The sequence below is a fragment of the Peromyscus californicus genome, unplaced genomic scaffold, assembly GCF_007827085.1.
Source record: "Peromyscus californicus insignis strain IS unplaced genomic scaffold, ASM782708v3 Scaffold_20__1_contigs__length_68692818, whole genome shotgun sequence".
NCBI lineage: Eukaryota > Metazoa > Chordata > Mammalia > Rodentia > Cricetidae > Peromyscus > Peromyscus californicus.
This window is the reverse complement of record NW_026294503.1, coordinates 44405803-44427334: the sequence shown is the minus strand read 5'-3', so window position 1 is coordinate 44427334 and position 21532 is coordinate 44405803. Positions and strand designations below refer to the sequence as shown.

At 42.2% G+C, this 21532-nt stretch overlaps 1 protein-coding gene across 2 annotated transcripts in view; it reads left to right on the top strand.

The window, feature by feature from the left end:
* The first annotated feature begins 3628 nt into the window (after nt 1-3628).
* The window catches only part of Dmc1 (DNA meiotic recombinase 1), a 42112-nt gene continuing 24208 nt past the window's right edge, over nt 3629-21532 (top strand). The window contains exons 1-7 of one of the 2 annotated variants that reach the window (XM_052747475.1): nt 3629-3716; nt 4334-4378; nt 5922-6068; nt 8379-8461; nt 15147-15199; nt 16677-16718; nt 18877-18949. In XM_052747475.1, coding sequence (XP_052603435.1) covers nt 3666-3716; nt 4334-4378; nt 5922-6068; nt 8379-8461; nt 15147-15199; nt 16677-16718; nt 18877-18949 — 494 coding nt within the window. In that variant the 5' untranslated portion in view covers nt 3629-3665. The remainder of the gene's footprint in view (nt 3717-4333; nt 4379-5921; nt 6069-8378; nt 8462-15146; nt 15200-16676; nt 16719-18876; nt 18950-21532) is intronic. The other variant, XM_052747474.1, reaches the window with a different exon arrangement.

Sequence of the window (21532 nt, the reverse complement as noted above, 5' to 3'; positions counted from 1 at the left end):
GTCAGGAGAGGAGAGGGGAATGGGAAGTCTGAGGGACGCAGCCAGGTACGGAAAGCTTGGCGTGAAAGCAGCCTCGGGCAGGGGGAAAGGGACCCCCATGCCCGACCTCCTCACAGTTGGAGGCGGCCATCTCCCGCCCAGGTCAGCCGCCTAGGCTCTCTCCTTGACTCAGCACCTCCCTCTGCCCAAGGGACTCTGGGGTTCTCGTCTCCCGCCCAAACCGCTTCGCTCAGAGCGAGCATCTCCTTCCATCATCTCAGAGGCCCGAGGGCCCGGTTCGGTCCCACCCCGCCCACTCACTGGGGCCCTCGCCCCGCCCCCCGCGTTGTGCTACGCTCGCCCCGCCCTCGCCCCGCCCACAGCCTGCGCCCCGCCCACATTGGGGGCGTGCCCTCGCGGTCCTCCTCCGGCGCCAAACTCGTAGAGATTCGACGACCCGCTCGTCGGCCTCGGCGTTCTGGGCCCGAGTTAGAATCCGGGACCGGACGGGAAGGCTTACCCGAGGGGGAACCGTAAGGGATTCGCCTTGAAAATCTTGGGGAGACCGCGGGTTCGAGTGGGGGTGAGAGGCGAAAAGAGGAAGCAGCGCGGGAAAATCTGAGGAAAACTCGAAGCGCTGAGGAAGCGCTTCCTCTCGGTGCCCTCTCTGTGGTAATTGTGGGTCGCTGTTGGACTTGGCCTGGTGACGGTCGCCTTCCACCCCGGCCCTGAGGCACGTAGTCATTGCGAGACATTCCCTGCCTCCTGTCAGTCCGACCTGAGGCTTGAAGGCCCCCACGTCAGGAGGGAAGTAGGGCCTGGAAATGCGGGCTCAGGGGCGCTGACTGAACCGCCTGCTGAGAGACCGTGGGCTTCCCACCACCTTCGCCTCCCCCTGCCGCCCCCCGAAGTCCCCTGAAACCCCTCCCCCTGCCGCCCCCAGTCCCCTGAAACCCCTCCCCCTGCCGCCCCCGCCCCCGTCCCCTGAAACCCCTCCCCCTGCCGCCCCCAGTCCCCTGAAACCCCTCCCCCTGCCGCCCCCCCAGCCCCTGAAACCCCTCCCCCTGCCGCCCCCAGTCCCCTGAAACCCCTCCCCCTGCCGCCCCCAGTCCCCTGAAACCCCTCCCCCTGCCGCCCCCCCAGTCCCCTGAAACCCCTCCCCCTGCCGCCCCCGTCCCCTGAAACCCCTCCCCCTGCCGCCCCCCCAGTCCCCTGAAACCCCTCCCCCTGCCGCCCCCGTCCCCTGAAACCCCTCCCCCTGCCGCCCCCAGTCCCCTGAAACCCCTCCCCCTGCCTCTCCCTGAAACCCCTCCCCCTGCCGCCCCCGCCCCCAGTCCCCTGAAACCCCTCCCCCTGCCTCTCCCTGAAACCTAGGCTAGGCGCCCTGCTGGTAGGTTTACTTTCCTCCAAAAGGATAGTCTGAAATCTGGGCAAATCATACACATAGCTGAGTGCCCGGCATGGTGGTGCACAGTCTGTAGTCCCAGAGCTAGGGAGGTGGGAGAGGAGAGTCATGAGTTCCAAGCCTGCTTGGACGGGCTGTGTGAAACACTTAGACACACACAGGAGGCAGAGGCAGGAAATTCACTGCAAATTCGAAGCCAGCCTGTTCTACATGTGGATTTCCAGGACAGCCAAGGCTACAAGTAAAACCCTCCCACACAATTGAAAAAAAGGAACCATATTCCAGAAGAGCCCCCTCAAATAGTATCCTCTTTTGTACCCACCCCCGCTTTGCTGCCTTAGTAGTTTGTTTCCTTTGTGCTGGGCCTCAACACCTGAATTTGGTATTAAATGGGGAAACAAAATAGACCAAGAACAAGGTTATTCATTTTATTGTAATGTACACACCATCATGTCTGTAGCTTCCTGGGTTTTAAAAAAACAAACCTGACTTGTCATTGGGTGTTGTTCTGGCTAGTTTTATGTCAACTTGACATCAGCTAGAGTCAGCTGAAGGGAGGGAACCTCAACTGAGAAAATGCTCCTGCAAGATCCAGTTCTAGGGCATTTTCTTTGTGATTGATGGTGGAGGGTCCAGCCCATTATGGGTGGTACCATCCCTGAGCTGGTGGTCCTGGGTTCTATAAGAAAGCAGGCTGTTGGGAGGCAGAGCCAGGCAGATCTCTGTGAGTTCGAGGCCAGCCTGGTCTACAGAGCGAGATCCAGGAAGACACAGAGAAACCCTGTCTCGAAAAACCAAAACAAACAAACAAAAAGAAAGCAGGCTGAGCAAGCCATGGTGAGCAAGTCAGTAAGCAGCACTCCTCCATGGCCTCTGCATCAGTTCCTGCCTCCAGGTTCCTGCCCTGTTTGAGTTCCTGTCCTGACTTCCTTCAGTGATGAACTATAATGTGGAAGTGTAAGCCAAATCCGTTTCCTTCCCAACTTCATTTTTGGTCATGGTGTTTCATAGCAGAAATAAAAGCCCTAACTCAGACAGGTATTTACTATATTTTTATAAAATTATGAAACTAGTAAGTACTGTGGAATATATAGTTTTATGAAGCAAAGCTGCATTTACCTGTGTAGCAATTCACAACCAACAACTGAGAAGTTATTTATCAGGTATGAGAAAAATAAAATCCTTTTCCTAAGGTTACAGTAAATTTGACATGACTAGGAAAGATGCAAAGAAGGATACAAGGTTCTTAGAGTGTTGTTAAACATAAGCCTGCAATTAACAAGTCTAACATTCAAAAGAACAATAAAGCTATTTTCATTGTAATGACTGCATAATAGGAAATTAGAAAGTGATTTTAAAAAAAAAGTTATGCTATGTGCCGTGGCACATGACTAATCCTAGTACTTGGGAGGTGGAGAAAAGATCAGCAGTTCAAGGTCATCTTCAGCTACAGCTTAAGGCCAGCCTGGACTACATGAGATATTGTCTCCAAAAAACAAACAAAAAAGATGAGCATGATTACATTCAGAAAATAATGCCACAAGCCCAGCAGAAAAATTGAACAGCCACATTTTTGCATGCAAAATGTTTTTGTTCTTCCTAATCTTTGGTGATTTTGAAATTATACCAGAGGCTTCTATGCAAGGGAATTTTTACTGTACAAACTATGACTACTGTGATGGGTTTCTTTGTCACCCTGACATAAGCTAAAGTCCTCTGGGAAGAGGGAACCCCCAAGGAATTGCCATTATCAGACTGGCCTGTAGACCAGTCTGTGGAACATTTTCTTGATTCATGGTTGATGTGGAAAGGCCTAGCTTACTGTGGGCATACCACTTAGGCAGGTGGTCCTGAGTTATATAAGAAAACAGGCTGAGCTAGGCAGTGCTGGCGCACACCTTTAGTCCCAGCACTCGGGAGGCAGAGGCAGGCAGATTTCTCTGAGTTCAAGGCCAGCCTGGTCTACAAAGTGAGTTCCAGGACAGCCAGAGCTACACAGAGAAACCCTGTCTCGAAAAAGAAAGCAGACTGAGGAAGCCATGGAGAACAAGCTAGTAAGCAGCATTCTTCTGCAGCCTGTGTTTCAGATCCTGCCCCAGGCTCCTGCCTTGAGTTCCTCCTTTGGTTTCCCTCAGTGATAGACTGTGACTGGGGTGTGTAAACTCACCAAGTTGCTTTTGTTTTTATCACAATAGAAAGCAAATTAGAAGGAAAACTACTTCTTAAATAATATTTCTTATTTTTCCAGAATTGATTATTTTTCTGCTGCTTCCCTTTCAACATGAAAGAGGATCAAGTTGTGCAGGAAGAATCGGGATTCCAAGATGAGGAGGTATTGTTAGAATGTTGAAAGTTATGTTGATGCTCAGTCTTTCCACAAAAATCAGATTTCTTCGCTTTTAGCTACTGGTTTTAGGAACTAAAAGTAGAAATAAGATATACACATAAATGTGTAACAATTTCTTTGGCAAAGGGTGCTAAGTTTAGCTACTTAGCAACTGGTATGAAAGTTTTTGTTGTTTGTTTTTCAATAGAAGAGATCCAACTCAATACTTCTTTCTGATAGGCAAATGCTCTTCCACTGGTCACATCTCCAGCCTCAAATGAAAATAGCTTAATAACCACTTCCTGCTACCTATGCACACTGGTCCTGAAAAAGGATATCAAGATTTGTAGTAAATAAAATAGGTCAGGTGGGAACTGGAGAGGTGGTTCAGTAGTCCTTTGCTCTTCCAAAGGACCAGGGTTTGATTCTCAGCACCCATGTTGGTTTGTTTTCTAAATATGTAACATGTTTTAAAAAGTGATTGATTCTACTTCCGTGTTTAGAAAAGTGGAACTGAAGTATTATGGAATGACTGTGAATCAGCATTAGTCACTCCCAAAAATGTGAAATATTTATTTAGATATGAAGGTTAAAATCCATTCTTTCTGTTTCATTTCATTTAGGAATCTTTGTTTCAAGACATTGACCTGTTACAAAAACATGGAATTGTGAGTAATTTTTCAGTACTGTATTAAATGGTCTGTTCCATTTTCTCAGCCTTGTCCTTACCAACCCTGGATAATTCTTTTTGTTTGTTTGTTTTTGGTTTTTTTTGAGACAAGGTTTCTCTGTAGTTTTGGAGCCTGACCTGGATCTTGATCTGTAGACCAGGCTGGCCTCGAACTCACAGAGATCCGCCTGGCTCTGCCTCCGAGTGCTGGGATTAAAGGCGTGCGCTACCCCCTGGATAATTCTTTATCGTGTGGAGAAGGGGAGCTCTCTGTCTTAAGTTGTTTAGCAACATGCTTGGTGTTCCAGAACAATTTAATCCCAGTATATGAGAACTGACCCCCAGGAGCCAGGAGATTGAAGCAAAGAAGCAGTCAAATCCAGAGTTGTACAGAATATAAATAAGGGGACTCACTCACAGAAGTGTGGCCCTGGATGGCACAAGCCCAAGCAGAGCCCCACAAGTTGAGTTAGAAGGATATACTGGCGAAGATAAAAAGTGACTTCATCAAAGCTGGAATGAGTCTGGTTGATCTTAAGCTAATATCAAAGAGACACACTCCAGAGCCAGGTAATAATAAAACTTCACATACCACTACGTTGGTTTGGTCTATTTATAGTATGCTTGGAAATTATACAGGAAAAAAACACAAAAACAACCAACTAGTATTACTCTGGGCAATCATGGAATTACAACTCACATATATCTGTAGTCATCACCAACTGAATTCACACACCTGACCTCTACTCATGCATCTAATGCCAGTAGTACTCTTCTACCTGTGACGACCAAAAATGTCTGGACACTGTTGAGAATTTCCAGTGATTAAAAACCACTGGTTCAGCTGGAAGTGTTTGGAGCATCTCTAAATAACCAGCACCATCTCTTGTCTCTCTAGATTTAACATTAGATAGATAATGCTTTATTTACAGAAAATTCTATTTGTCCAATGACCAGGGTAAATCATGGTGGCAGAAATGTAGATTATCAAAATATGTGAATGTCAACAGCAATCATTGGTGTTAAAAGTTTGCTGAGGTTGTCTTTTGAAGTCTTCATATTAATCTCTTTCCATTGATTTCAGAAATAGAAGCAGGGGAAAATCCCAGTCTTTAGGTGATGTAGTTATTTGTGTTCTTCGGGAGCAGAAGGGAAAAAAAAAAAACTTTGAAAACTGTAGAGAACATATTGGTTATGAAGTTCTGTAGAAGGAAGGAGCTGAACTGAGGGGGTGAATGTGTGATAAATTTGTTAGCTTTTCCACCAACAGACTTTTCTTTTTAATTTCTTGCTACATTGCCATGGTCTCACTAACATTCTTGGGAAAATCAGGGCACAGCCAGAACATTTGGCAACCTACTGGGTATGTTCTACTCTGGTATTTCCAGAACATTTGGCTAGGTAGTGGGTGGGTTCCACCTGGTTGCTTGTATAAAATTAGCATCCTGATGGAAGGAGATGGACACGAAGCTCATGACATAGTAGAGGAGCCTTTCAGGCTGGCATTTTATCAATCTGCTACTCCCATTCTTTTATTTCAGAATATGGCCGATATTAAGAAACTGAAGTCTGTAGGAATCTGTACCGTCAAAGGGATACAAATGACGACCAGAAGAGCCCTCTGCAATGTCAAAGGGCTCTCAGAAGCCAAAGTGGACAAGATTAAAGAAGCAGCCAACAAACTTATTGTAAGCCAAGTTTATTCTTTGCTGTTTTAGTTTAGCAGAGTTGTCTTTGTAGCCTTTCTCATTAGTAACTACAGTAGGAACTTTAAGTTCCTGTAGATAGACCACAATATATTATTCTCCCCATGTGACCTGCTTATTACTTCAATCCCAAAGCCACAGCAATTAGTTTCTGGAAGACTGAGGTAAGCATTAATATGCCTAGAATATAGTCTGGCCCTGAATTCCATTCTTTTTTTTTTTTACATTTATTTTTATTTTATGTGCGTTGGTGTTTTGCCTGCATGTATGTTTGTGTGAGGGTTTCGGATCTCCTGGAACTGGAGTTACAGACGATTGTGAGCTGCCATATGGGTGCTGGGAATTGAACCTGGGTCCTTTGGAAGAGAAGTCAGTGCTCTTAACCTCTGAGCCATCTCTCCAGCCCCCTGAATTCTATTCTTAGAACCCACATGGTAGAAATATACACCATGGCATGCACCCCTAACACACATACAGTTCCTCTGCCATTTGTTTGTTTTTGTCTGTCCCCTCCTTAGTTTGGTCTTGTCTTCTCATATATGCCTATAGCTGCTCTGAAGCTCAGTATTAAAGAATTTACTTTTTCCTGGTGTAGGCCAATTGGGAAGACAACCCTGGATTAGAAAAAGACTAGCATCAGCTGGGTCTATGTGTGTGCAGCTAAAATAGATACAGCCGTGAATATGTTCACTGAGGCAAATGAGTTCATAACCTTCCAATGGCACTATGGACTGCAAGCAGTCAGGCTGTCAGGGAAAGGCATATAACCTTAGACCTAAACTCTCCTGTAGAGTTTTGGGGATCATCAGAGGAACCCTGTTTTTAGTCTAGAAATAGGAATATATGAAAAAGTAGTCACCAAGTATCCCTGTCTACAGAAGCCCAACACTTTCTATTTCTCCCTGTATGGGGGAGTCTCATGACCAGAAGTGGCAGTCAAAGTAGGCAGGTAATACAAATAGTATTGTGATCTTCAACTTGGACAGGTCCCAGGTGACCAGTGTGTTCCTGGTCCAATTGCTCTGTTCTGGACCTACTAAAGCAGTATATCCAGAGGTCACTTCCGCAACTGCCAGAGTGTCTAAGAAGCCCTACAGTAGTACCCAGATTTTGGCAAACTACTACTTTTTAGCTCCTACACATATTTTTTATTTGTTTGTTTTTTGAGACAGAGTTTCACTGTGCAGCTCTGGCTGTCCTGGAACTCACTCTGTAGACCAGGCTGGCCTCAAACCCTCAAATTCGCAGAAATCTACCTGCCTCTGCCTCCCGAGTGCTAAGATTAAAGGCATGTGCTACCACTGTCCTAGCTGCTCCTACACATCTTTAAATTTTTTTTTTGTGTGTGTGTGTTATGTACAGGGGAGAGACTTGCACTTATGGCACACATGTGGAAGTCAGAGAACAACTTTGTGGAGTTGGCTCTCCTTTGACCTTTAATTGGGTTTTGGGATTGAACTAAGGTCAAATTCAAAGCTAGCATTTTTACCCAATGAGTCATTTTACCATACCCCATAGTCTTCTTATTTTTAGAAGCTAAATCTCATTTATTTTGTATGTGTGTGCAGGTGTCGAAACCTCAGATATCATTCCTGAGGCATCATTTACTTTTTTTTTCGGGGGTGGAGAGGTTTCTGTCACTATCCTAGAACTCATGAAGTTGGCTAGGCTGACTGGCCAGTGAGCTCCAAGAATCCACTTTGTCTGTCTCCTTTCATGCTGAGATTACAAGTGCACTACTTCCTGTTTTCTTTACATGAGTTCAGGGTACTGAATTTAGGTCCTTGTGCTTGCAAAGTAAAAGTTTACTGACTGAATTATCTCTCCAGCCCCTAAATCTCATGTGCATGTGAGGTATATGTACATGTGTTATATGTGGGTACATGTGCCTGTGCTTGTGCATGCAGAGGCATCCTATGTCTTCCTCTATTACTCTCCACCTTGGTTTTTTTTAATGATTTATTTATTTTTATTTTATGTGCATTGGTATTTTGTCTGCATACATGTCTGTGTGATGGTGTCAGATCCCCTTGGAGGTAGAGTTATAGGCAGTTGTAAGCTGCCATGTGAGTACTGGGAACTGAACCCAGATCCTTTACAAGAGAAACAAGAGCTCTTAAACTGAGTCATTTCTCTAGCCCCAAGCCTAGTTTTTGTCCATGTTCTGATACATTTTTTAAAAAAGAGCATACACAAATGATGAGCTTGATAGCTGAGCATGTAGTTCTGGGAGGCAGCTGGCATTCCAATCATCTCACACTGTTTTTTAACCTCTCCATTGTCTTTCTTTAGGAACCAGGATTCCTAACTGCATTTGAGTACAGCGAAAAGAGGAAGATGGTTTTCCATATCACCACGGGGAGTCAGGAATTTGAGTGCGTATCTCAGTTTTTATTACCACTAAGTAAAGTCTATGGAGTCCATTTTTCTTTTCCTCTATCTCATCATGATTTCCACTATCGTGAGTAGAAGTAGTTTCCTCCTTTGAAGGCATTTGTAGTGTTTGTTCCAAGATGAATGTGAGGCAAATTCCAGGCTGCTTGTAGGAACAGATTACATTTCTTCCAAGGAATTCATGCTCATAAGTTGTTTCTAATTTAGCCTTTATTTATCTATGACTTGAAATACCAGCTTACATTCCATTCCTTTCCATCTTCGTTGAAGAAAATTTCATTTCCCACTTTGTGTTTACTTAAAAATCAGTTGTTATAGAGTGAATATTTTGGAAGAAACAATCTACTAGGGCTTATTCCTCAGTAAGGGTGGTTCTAGAATCACTTTTCATTTACTCTTATGATTTCTGACATGTATTGCCATTTCTTCCCAAATTGATTATAATGAGTTTTCCCCCAAATATTTCATCTATCTTTTTTTTTTGGACTCTCATTAGATTATCCAGGATGATGTTAAATATAGGCACTCAAGTGACCTTCCTGCTTCCAAGCAGCCAGGGCCACTGAGCCCGACTTTATTATTTTTTTTTATATTAGTTAATTTAGCCAGGTGGTGGTGGCACATGTCTTTTATCCTAGCACTGGGGAGGCAGAGGCAGGTGGATGTCTGTGAGTTCAAAGACAGCCTGGTCTACAGAATGAGTTCCAGAACAGCTAGGGCTACACAGAGAAATCCTGTCTAAAAAAAAAAAAAAAAAAAAAACAGCAACAACAAAGTTGATTTATAGATTTTTTTTCTCCCTGACTTATTTATCTTTTCTTCCTGCAAGAACCTATAATTGTAGTATATTTATGAAAGAAGCTATGTGGTTTATTTTTTAATAGTAGAACAGGCAGGGTATGCTAATGAAGTATAATTAGGGTATAATGGGGTTACCAAGGATAACACCTAGGTTTTAGGTCTAAAGATCAGAAAAATATAGATCACAAAGAAGGGACTTGCAGGAGGGGCAGATTTAGGACCAAAGGCTGAAGACTATGAAGTCTAAGCTACTTATTAGACCCAAATGAATAAATGAATGCTAAGCTAAGTGCACAGCCCAGGACAACACACTCTCTCTCTTTCTCTCTGTCTCTGTCTCTCTCTCTCTCTCTCTCTCTCTCTCTCTCTCTCTCTCTCTCTCTCTCTCTCTCTCTCTCGGCTTTTTGAGACAGGGTTTCACTGTGTAGCCCTGGCTTGTCCTGGAACTCACTCTGTAGACCAGGATGGCCTGGAACTCAGAGATCCTTCTGACTCTGCCTCCCAAGTCCTGGGATTAAAGGCGTGTGCCACCACTGCCCAGCCCAGGACTCTCATTTTTTTTTTTTAAAGATTTATTTATTAATTATGTATACAGTGCTCTGTCTGCGTGTATCCCTGCAGGCCAGAAGAGGGCACCAGATCTCATGATAGATGGTTGTGAGCCACCATGTGGTTGCTGGGAACTGAACTCAGGACCTTTGGAAGAGCAGCCAGTGTTCTTAACCTCTGAGCCATCTCCCCAGCCCCAGGACTCTCATTTTTAATACCATCATATCACCACTACTATACCTAAAACTATTAATTCCTTTGTCATTAGTTATCTTCCCAGAGAGCTCAATTTTCTAACTATCTCATGGATGACTTGGGGTGTGTGTGTGTGTGTGTGTGTGTGTGTGTGTGTGTGTGTGTGTGTGTGTGTGTGTGTGTTTGTCTAGGGTCTTATGTGTTACCCAGGATGACTTGAACTTGTCATCTTTCTACTTCAGCCTCCCAAATGCTGAGATTACAGACCATGCACCACCATAGCTGGCTGTTTGTCTAATTACTAACTAGGCTAGATGTGGCCCAGTGATCAAGTGCTCACTTAGCAGTATTCAATCCTCAGTGCCCCCAAGAAAGCAAGATCTTTCCTCAAAGGTACAACATATCTTTAAAGTCTAATAATCTTACAAGTGCAGTAAGACTTAGGCATTCATAAATGTTCAGCTGCTGCTCATAACTTAGTTATCAACTTCAAACCACAGATCTAATGCAACTCTCCTGGAGCTATTCTATTATCAGAAAGCCAAAGTCTCTCATACTTTGAAAGTTCTCAAACACTAAATAGTAATGTGTAGATTTGATTTGTATCTGTTTAAATCTTTTTTAGATTTAAAATATTACTCTTCTGCACCTAATTCTGTAGCTAGAGTTTTCCTGCCTGGCCCACAGTCAGGACAAATCTCTATCACCTGCCAGTCCCACAGCCGCTCAGACCCAACCAAGTAAACACAGAGACTTATATTGGTTACAAACTGTATGGCCGTGGCAGGCTTCTTGCTAACTGTTCTTACAGCTTAAATTAATCCATTTCCATTAATCTATACCTTGCCACATGGCTTGTGGCTTACCGGCATCTTCACATGCTGTTTGTCATCATGGTGGCTGGCAGTGTCTCTCTGACTCAGCCTTCCACTTCCCAGCTTTATTCTCCTCCTTGTCCCGCCTACACTTCCTGCCTAGCCAATGGCCAATCAGTGTTTTATTTATTGACTAATTAGCAACACATTTGCCATACAGAACATCCCACAGCACTTCCCCCTTTTTTTTTTCAAAAAGGAAGGTTTAAAGTAAAATTACATATAATTTGGGAATTGGGCATAGCTTTTCTTACTACTTCCTGCTGGAGGGGGGTGCTGTATCTTATGGGGACACAAAGAAAATTTTAGAATTATGGAATAGTCCATGAGGCTATATTGTCTGAGCCAGTTGCCTTCAAACCATTTTGGATGTTGGATCATCTGGGCCATGGTGTCATCAGAGACCTTTCAGGGGGTCTTGGCTGGTCAAACCTGATGTATCTTAATCTGGAACAAATCCATAGCCTCTGGCTTTCTGTAGGAACAAAAGCAGAGTCTCCTTTCCAAAGCAACATATCCTTATATCCAAATTTTGAAGTCAAGGTACCTTTAAAATATATTTTGGTAGCCGGGCGGTGGTGGCGCACGCCTTTAATCCCAGCACTCGGGAGGCAGAGCCAGGCGGATCTCTGTGAGTTCGAGGCCAGCCTGGGCTACCAAGTGAGTTCCAGGAGAGGCGCAAAGCTACACAGAGGAACCCTGTCTCGAAAAACCAAAAAAAAAACATATATTTTGGCATAACTCAACAGCTTTTACAATCAAATGTTTTTCTGCAGTTAAAAATCCCAAAGACAACACAATCCAGATTCTCTGTGTAATATTCATCTTTACATGGCTTATTTTCTATATTAATTTTATTGTCTCTTTAAAGACTTTATTTTTTAAAACTATGTATTTGTTTATATAACTGTATATATCACCTTTTTTGTCTCTTTCAAGCCTACGTATATTTTATACACATTGTAAACTATTACATCTGAATCTGTCTTATTGTGAATCTATTGCTTTAAACTGCAGCAGCTGTGGCTGCTGGCTCTGCCCACCTCAGCTTCCCAACATGGCGGTGGTAAGTTCACCACCAGCTCTGGGAGCTATTGTGGGTCTATGCTTTTATCCAAGCAGCGTGTAGCCCAGAAACCTCTTTTTTTGTTTTGTACTAGCAAAGGCTAAATCCACCATGCAGCTTAATGTGCCACTTGCAGAGGCCTCATTTCCGCCATAGGCAGGTCGAGCACACAGGCCAGGAACCTGCCAGTAGCTCAAACCGGCAGCTGCCGCTCATTTGAGAGAGACAATTAGGAAGCTGTTTTTAGCTCCGTTTTAGAATCTTTTCTCAGGTTTTAGGTGGAAACTCTTGCCCCACGTTGGGCGCCATAATTCTAAATGTTCCTGAGTTTTACAAAGGAAATCATTTTATTATCTCAAATAATTTGGGCTGCTTTCACAGGTAAGTTTTAGGGTTACTTTTTTAGCTTCTCAACGTTGCATAAATACCAGAAATTTTGACTAATATTTTCCAAAACTATATATTTTCAGGTTGACTCTTCTCAAGATGAAGAATAGCATTCAAATTCTTTTTTTTGTTGTTGTTTTGTTGTTTTGTTTTTCGAGACAGGGTTTCTCTGTGTAGTTTTGGTGCCTGTCCTGGATCTTGCTCTGTAGACCAGGCTGGCCTCGAACTCACAGAGATCCACCTGGCTCTGCCTCCTGAGTGCTGGGATTAATGGTGTGCACCACTGCTACCCCGTAGCATGCAAATTCTTTAATAGTCACCTTTCCAAGGGCTTTCACTCCTCGTGGGATGCTTTTGTAGTCAATGTCCTCAGATTATACATGCCAGTGTCTAACTTTTTCTTATATTGTTTTATGTGTATAAGTATTTAGCCCATGACGTCCAGAAAAGGTATTGTATCCCCTGGAACTGGAATTACAGATGGTTGTAAGCCACCATGTGGGTGCTAGGAATCAAACTCAGCCTTCTGCCAGAGCAGCAAGTGTTCTTAACCACTGAGCCATCTCTCCAACCCTTTTCTTTTCTTAATTGAAGTCAGCACAGCCCTCATTAAATTTGTGGATAACTTCCAAAATGCTTCAATTTGCATTTAAATTGCTGTCTTACTTAAACAAATATAAATCTGTTCTCTTAAGGCTTTGTCTGATTTGTGATTGCATCCCCAAAGACAAGCTAATAGAAACTACAAAGGCTTTTTAAGTGCTCCTACCAGGTCTCAGCACAGTAACACATACTTACTGCATTTAGTGATTGGATGAGATCATAACTTCTTTAGATCTTCTCATATTGAGAACATTAAATTCACTAAAACATTGTGTTACCAATTAAACATATGCTGTCAAAACCTGGCAGTTTTCCTCTAAGTGCTAACATTGTATATACTATTTGTCTTAGTTAGGGTTTCTATTGATATCATAAGACACCATGACCAAAAGTAACTTGGGGAGGAAAGAGTTTATTTCTTCTTACAGCAATCCCCACTCCTTTCTCTTTGGCTTTTTGAAATAGGATCTCTCTGTAGCTCTGCCTGTCCTGGAACTCACTATGTAGACCAGGCTGGCATTGAACTCACAGAGATCCTCCTGACTCTGCCTCCCCTGTGCTAGGATTAAAGGTGTGCACCACACTCCACTAGGTCACACTCCATCAGTGACATAAATTAGGGCAGGAACTCAAGGCCTGAGCCTGGAGGCAGGAACTGAAGTACAGGCTATGGAGGAATGCTTCTTACTGCTTTGTTCCCGTGGCTTGCTCAGCTTTCTTTCTTGTTACACCCAGGATGATCTGCCCAGGAATGACACTGCCTATAGTGGGCTAGGCCCTCCCACATCAGTCATTAATCAAGAAAATGCCCTCCAGACTTGCATACAGGCCAATCTGATGGACACATTTTCTCTATTAAGATTTCCTCTTTCCTGATATGTCTCAGCTTGTTTCAAGATAACAAAAAAAAAAAACAAAACAAAACAAAAAAAAAAAAAAAAAAAAAAACAGCATACTATCTTTGAACATTTTCTTTTCTGACAGGGTCTGCCTAAAATTTGGTTTTAGGTGAGATTAAACCAACAATGACAATCACTGGATTCTCTTAATGTCTGTCTTTCATACACTTCTGAACATATTAAAAATTAAAACTGGGGGGCTGGTGACATGGCTCAGTGGTTGAGAGCACTGATTGCTCTCTTAGAGGACCTGGGTTCATTTCCCAGCACCCACATGGCAGCTCACAACTGTCTGTAACTCCAGTTCCAGGGGATCTGACACCTTCATACAGACATATATGCAAGTAAAACACTAATGGACATAAAATAAAAATAAATAAATCATTAAAAGATGCTTTAAAATGTTTAAAAAAATTAAAGCTGGGCATGGTGGTGCACGCCTTTAACCCCAGCACTTAGGAGGCAGAGGCAGGTGAATCTCTGTGAATTTGAAGCCAGCCTGGTCTAAAGAGTGAGTTCCAGGCCAGCCTGGTTTACATAGAGAGACATGCCTGAAGAAAAAAAAAATTGAACATTCAGTTAACTTTTAGAAACATTATCTGTGCACAGTTTGAGAAACTTGATTAGTAACAAGACCATTGCATGTGTGTAGTTCAGGCTTTCTTAGCATGTGCAAGACCTGGTTCAATCCCTAGCACCACAAAATAAACACTTTTTTTTTTTTTTGTTTTTTGAGACAGGGTTTCTCTGTGTAATCCTGGCTGTCCTCAAATTAGCGCTGTAGACCAGGCTGGTCTCAAACTCATAGAGATCCTCCTGCCTTGACCTCCCCAGTGCTAGGATTAAAGGCGTGCACCACCACCACCCAGCTTAACAGATCTTTTAATTCTAATTCAAAAGAATAATGGACATAAAGCCTTAGGGACTCATTTACTATTGATACTCAGAAGAACAGGGCTTATAAATTACTTTGTTCATCTTCCTGCTCATCTACTATAGAACCTGTGATCTAAACAGTGAGTGTCATTTCTTTCAACTATGAATTTTTTTTTTTTTTTTTTTTTTGTTTCTCGAGACAGGGTTTCTCTGCAGTTTTGGTGCCTGTCCTGGAACTCACTCTATAGCCCAGACTGGCCTCAAACTCACAGAGATCCCCCTGCCTCTGCCTCCCAAGTGCTGGGATTAAAAGTGTGTGCCACCACACCTAGCTCATCTCCTTTCTTGATATTTTTTTTCCTTTCTTGATATTTGTATTTATATTCTGTCACCAAAACTTTATGTCTGTTTCCAGTAAATTACTAGGAGGTGGCATTGAAAGTATGGCAATAACAGAAGCTTTTGGAGGTAGGTAAAACCTTAATAATTTTATATGAAATAACATGTTTATATATGAATAAATATATAATTAAATAATAAATAAGTTCCTGTTTGGGAACTTTTGATGAAATGTCAATTATTATAATACAGGATTATTCCAAGCTAAAATGAAAATATATATTAACATTAGCATATTTCTTACTGACATTTTTCTTCCTCTTATCTCTGGTTACTATATAAAGAAATTGAATTTTTTCTTATTCCCTCAAAAGGTGCCTTAATAATAAGGTTGATCTTTTGTTTAGGCAATGCATATTCCATGAATATAGAGAATAAATTTATTCTCAGTTTATAGTATATATAGTATGGTGTGTGTGTGTGTGTGTGTGTGTGTGTGTGTGTGTGTGTGTGTGAATTCAGGGTCTTATTGTGTGGCCCTGACTGGCTTGGAACTCACAAAGAACTACCTGCCTTTGCCTCCCAAGTGCTAATATTAAAGGCCTGCACCACTGTACCTGGCCTATGTGCTATATTTTTACAAATAATCCATGTATTCCTGTTTTACATGCTGAATCTGACAAGCCAATATTTACAGTCTTAGAGAACTAAGTCTTTTGTTGTTACTGTTTCTGTTGACTTGAAGAAGTAAATCTAATTTTTATTATTTCTATTGACTCAAACTTAGCAATTTCTTTTCTTATATATTATATATGAGCTTTTTAAAAATTTAAACTGAGAGTTCAGTGGATCTAAGTGATTAGAGAAGTTTTTCTGTGGAGAACATTTGCTTCTGCTGGCAACTAGGGATGTCACCATTCAAGATCCCATCAGCTTTTCCTTGAGATCTCAGCACAGTGAAAGAGCCTGGCTGTCCTTTCTGTGGTCAGGTCTTAAACTTTCATTTGTGTGAATAGTGCTATGGAAAATTTGCTTTTAATTAACTTTAACCTAAACAGTACTTATGTTGAGGGGATGAATTTGTTTTCTCTCCCACTTTTGGTATTCATACATGCAGCATCCTTTTGTGATAGGAGGACCTTTAAGAGTGAGATTTGACAATTGGAAAGCAGTGAGGTCTTCTGTGGAGGGGAATACTGGAGATAGAATTTGGGACCTTGGGCATTTTAGTTTCTTTTTTTTTTTTTTTTTTTTTTTTTTTTTTTTTTTTTTTTTTGGTTTTTTAGAGACAGAGTTTCTCTGTATAGCTTTGCGCCTTTCCTGGGACTCACTTGGGAGCCCAGGCTGGCCTTGAACTCACAGAGATTCGCCTGCCTCTGCCTCCCGAGTGCTGGGATTAAAGGCGTGCGCCACCAGCCGGGCGCTGTCTCGAAAAACCAAAAAAAAAAAAAAAGGCGTGCGCCACCACCGCCTGGCCTTAGACAAGTTTCTTTAGACCACTAAGTGACACTTCTAGCCCAAATGCAGTGTTAGTTTTGTTTGTTTAGTGAAAATATATAAATAGTAACTGTACTTTTCTAAAAGTCCCTTTTTCTAAATTTCACAGAATTTCGTACTGGAAAAACTCAGCTGTCTCATACCCTCTGTGGTAAGAACACATTTTAACATCAACAACATAACATCGATAGTCAGAACATTCACTTACTAGACCTCTATGGCATTTTCCATGATCTTATGCAGTGGACCAAATGTTCGAGGAAACAAAACTCAAGAGGTTAAGTAGACAGTCCATTGTTACACAGATAGTTTTGGAATGTGTGTGTTTGAGGTGCGTTGTCATGCTGCACTATGAACACCTGAATGGAAGTACAGAGAAGGTAAGTGGTTTGTGGTGAATTGGCAGGAGACGCACCCAGTGTATCAAATTCTTCCTATCCATCTTTCCTGACTTTTTAAAAACAGCAATGACAAAATTTATTGAAGACTAGAATACTTTACTGCCTGTGGGGTGTATTCTGTTCAAAGAGAAGCATAAAATTAAATTTGGGGCCCAGCAAGATGGCTCAGTGGGTAATAAAGGCACTTGCCTGCAAACCTGAGACACTGAGTTTGATCTCTAGAACCCACATGGTGGTAGGAGAGAGCTGACTCCCACAGTTGTCCCCTGACCTCCACAAACATGCCATTGCATCATGTGCCCCTAAAATAAATAAATAAATAAATAAATAAATAAATAGATAAAATTTTGGGTGTTTATTTGTTTTGTGACAAGGCTCACTATATAATTCTGGCTGGACTGAAACTTACTGTGTAAACCAGGCTGGCCTTGAACTCACAGGGATCTGCCTGTCTCTGCCCCTTGAGTGCTGGGATTAAAGGTATGCACCACCACACCTGGCAAATATAAGTTTTAAAAAGAGTAAGTGTATAATTTTTTTCTAAAACAAAATAAACAAGAAATTCCTTATTAACAAAGATTCGATTTGCATTTCTTTTACTTAAATAAAAGGAACATAGAAAAGAAGTTAATAGGGGGTTCTGATGTGCACCCTAACACATGTGAACATGTATACACACAAGATAACACAACACACAAATACACACAAGAAAAAAGTGAAAAGGGGGCCAGTATTCTAGAATCAAAATGTCTTGGTTCTATCACTGATAGCTGTATGACTGTGGGCAAGTTGCTTTACCCCTTTAATTGTCCTCATAGTAAAACTGAAATAATTATATAGTGCCAAATCTTGGGGGAGTTTTGAAAAGTAAATGAAATAGTGTATATGTATGCCTAGTATGAAGTAGTTCTTTATGTTAACTACTGCAGTGCAATACATAGGAGCTGGGAATGGAGCTTGGTTGACAGAATCGTGTCCAGCATACATGAAGCCCTAAGTTCAATCCCCAGCCCTGTATAAACCTGCTCAAGCCTATAATCTTAGCTCTGGAGAGATGGATCAGAGTTCAAGGTCATCCTGGCTATATAGTAAGTTGGATGCCAATCTGGGATACATAAGAACCTATCTTTTTTTAAAAAAATAAACGCTTGGGCTGTGGGGAAATGGCTCGGTCGAGAAAAGTGCTTGCCACATAATTATGAGGGCCAAAGTTTGCATCCATAGCACTTCTGTAAGAAGCTGGGCACTGCAGCACACACCTCTAATCACAGTGCTGAGGAGACTAAGACAGGAAGATTCCTGGGCCTTGCTGCCTACCAGTCTAGCACAATCAGTAAGTTCCATATTCAGTAAGAGATGCTGAATTATAAAAGGTGGACATACATGTGCACACACACAGAAACAGCTACACATGCCTACAGTACACACATACATATAAAGGTTACTAAATAAATTATTTAGCATAAATTATATTTGTGGCCGGGTGGTGGTGGCACATGCCTTTAATCCCAGCACTTAGGAGGCAGAGGCAGGTGGATCTTTGTGAGTTCAAGGCCAGCCTGGTCTACAGAGCGAGGTCCAGGAAAGGCGCAAAAAAAAAAAAAAAATGTGATTATTATGAAAATAAAATTAGTAACATTTAAATTCTAATTCTGTTTACTTGGGAGAATTGGCTTTGCAAATATTTCCTATTGTGAGAGATGTTAAAATTCTCAGCTAAATTATTATTATCCTGGCAGAGTACTGGTTACTGAAGTGGAAATGCAGCAATCTTTTTAGAAGCCAGAGGGTCACTGTTCTTTACTAAGTTTACTAGAGTTGCAACCAGTGTAAACTTAAGGCTAATCTGTGTTTATTTCTGCAAAGTTTATTCATTCCTGTTAATATTCATTTTTAATTGTTCCCTAGTGACAGCGCAACTTCCAGGAGCAGGTGGCTACTCAGGAGGAAAAATTATCTTCATTGACACAGAAAATACTTTGTAACCCTTTTATTTAAACAAGTCCTGAGGCAGTGTGGGAGAGCAATTACTACAAAAGAGAGTGTGTCTTGCTGTATGGTTTTTGTAGTGACCCTAGTAACCAACAATAGTGACAGAAGCCCAGGGGACAGCTGTGCTGACAGGTGCTCACATCACTGATTACTTGATGACTTCTCTACACAACAAGTACACGAGGAGATGAAATTGTGTCGTAGTCATTCCTAAAGCTTCTATCCAAAGATGTTGCCTCAAGTAGAGGGAAAGACTTGAAGAACTTAAATATACAGAAGGAAAGGGTCAGAGCTGTTTGTATCACAGACGGTATGGCAGTTTAATTGATATAAAAGTATTCCAGAATACACAGCCAGAAAGGTGATTTGGGTCAAAGACATGAAGGACTTTGAAATCAATTAGATATTTTTTCAAAAATCTAAGAAAATAGGGATATTATCTAGATGGGAAGCAATAAAAACAAAAAGAGGCTGGGCAGCTGGGTGGCGGTGGCGCATGCCTTTAATACCAGGGCTCAGGAGGAAGAACCAGGCTGATCTCTATGAGTTTGAGGCCAGCCTGGGCTACAGAGCAAGATCCAGGACAGGCACCAAAACTACAACAGAGAAACCATGTCTCGAAAAACCAAAAAAATAAAAAGCTGGGCATGGTGGCGCATGCCTTTAATCCCAGCACTCGAGGCGGAGACAGGTGGAACTCTGTGAGTTTGAGGCCAAACTGGTACATAGTAAGTTCCAGGGCAGTTAGGGCTGTTACAAAGAGAAACCCTGTCTCAAAAAACAAGCAAACAAATGAAGAAAAAGAAAAGAAAAGAAGAGGACAGGAAGCATTAGCAAGGGAAACTGCAGACAAAGGAGAGTGGCTTGAGAGGCCACCTTGAGTCTCATCTAGGCAGAGAACAGAATGGTGCTGAGGACAATTGTTGTTGCTTGGTAGTGTGTTGAACATGAGGGGCAGGAGGATGTACAGATGACAGTGGGAAATGCTGAGGAAAGGGTGGAGTCAGAGATGTGGATGAATTAACTAAAGAGAGGGTAGAGATAACTTACAACTTTGTTGTGTGCTTGTATTTATGAAGAGGACTAAAATGAAGAATGTACAATCAGAAAGTAGGAGGAAGTCTGGTTGTGGAAGGCAAGCAAATTTGAAGTGTGAAGAAAAGAGCAGATGAGAAGGATTGCTAGAGTTGGGAATTAGTTTCAGGGAACATTTGCAGTGGAGTCTGGGGTGATTTACACAGTGATTGAGGAAGTGCCAGGTTCAGAAGATGTCAGATCTGCACAGCTTCATTAAAGCTGTTCACGCTGAAGCCCAGCCTGCTTCACCAGGCTTCTTTCTCAGCATTGTCACAATTAGAGGCAAAGAGATGAGAATGTCTAATCCCATCCTGAGAAACATGCTTTGTTTTGCTAAACATGTTAGAAATTGAAAAACATTACATTAACTTTCTTTAGGCTATGAAGGCTTTTGTGTTGTCATCAAGGCCTCTTACATCCACAGAGCATCTTGCTTTTGTTTTGCTGAAACACCTTAAGCACTGCTTTCAGGAAGGTGACCAAGGTGGTAAACCTAGACCTGGCATGTCTGAAATGCCTTTTGCTTTGCTCTCTCTTTTGACTGTTGGCTTGGCTGGTCATAGAGAAATTCATATGTTGCTTTCCATCTTACAAGAGATTTGCTTTCTCTATCCCCATGTCATTGTCTTACTGAATGATACAAATTGTTAAGCCTCTCATAGATACCAAGGCCTGCTCTTTCTGATTTTCGGTAATTATCCAATTCAGAAAATTTTGTACTTCCTGAGCTATTGTAAAATTTATTATCAAAAATACTCCTGTGGAAGAAAAATAAGCCAAAAACTATTTGCAGATTGCTGAGGAATCTGGGCATGAAAAGTCTCTGAAGGAACCTTCTAACTTGGGAAAGGAGGGTGGAATGTTTAGAGCTGCAGCAAGAAGGGCTCAGCTGGAGTTCATCGAGTTTCAGAGAGAATTGGCTAAGGGTGCTCCTCAAAAAGGGAGGAATGGCTCTTGCAGATTAGCAGTCTGGATTTTATCAAGACAGGAAGAAAATAGTTAAGAGCAAAGGGAAATTCAGGAGGAAAATCTCTCATGTTACTCTCTTGGGGTCTCTCAACCTATACTACTGTCTTTGATATTTTTCTTCTTACATTTGTATTTTGTCTTTGTAAGTTTTAAACTTACCTAGAACATAGATTCTTATTACTCTTTGTAGCTAGAGTTTTCCTGCCTGGCCCACAGTCAGGATAAATCTCTCTCACCTGCCAGTCCCACAGCCCCTCAGACCCAACCAAGTAAACACAGAGACTTATATTGGTTACAAACTGTATGGCCGTGGCAGGCTTCTTGCTAACTGTTCTTACCGCTTAATTTAATCCATTTCCATTAATCTATACCTTGCCACGTGGCTCGTGGCTTACCGGCATCTTCACATGCTGTTTCTCATCGTGGCGGCTGGCAGTGTCTCTGACTCAGCCTTCCACTTACCAGCTTTATTCTCCTCCTTGTCCCGCCTACACTTCCTGCCTAGCCAATGGCCAATCAGTGTTTT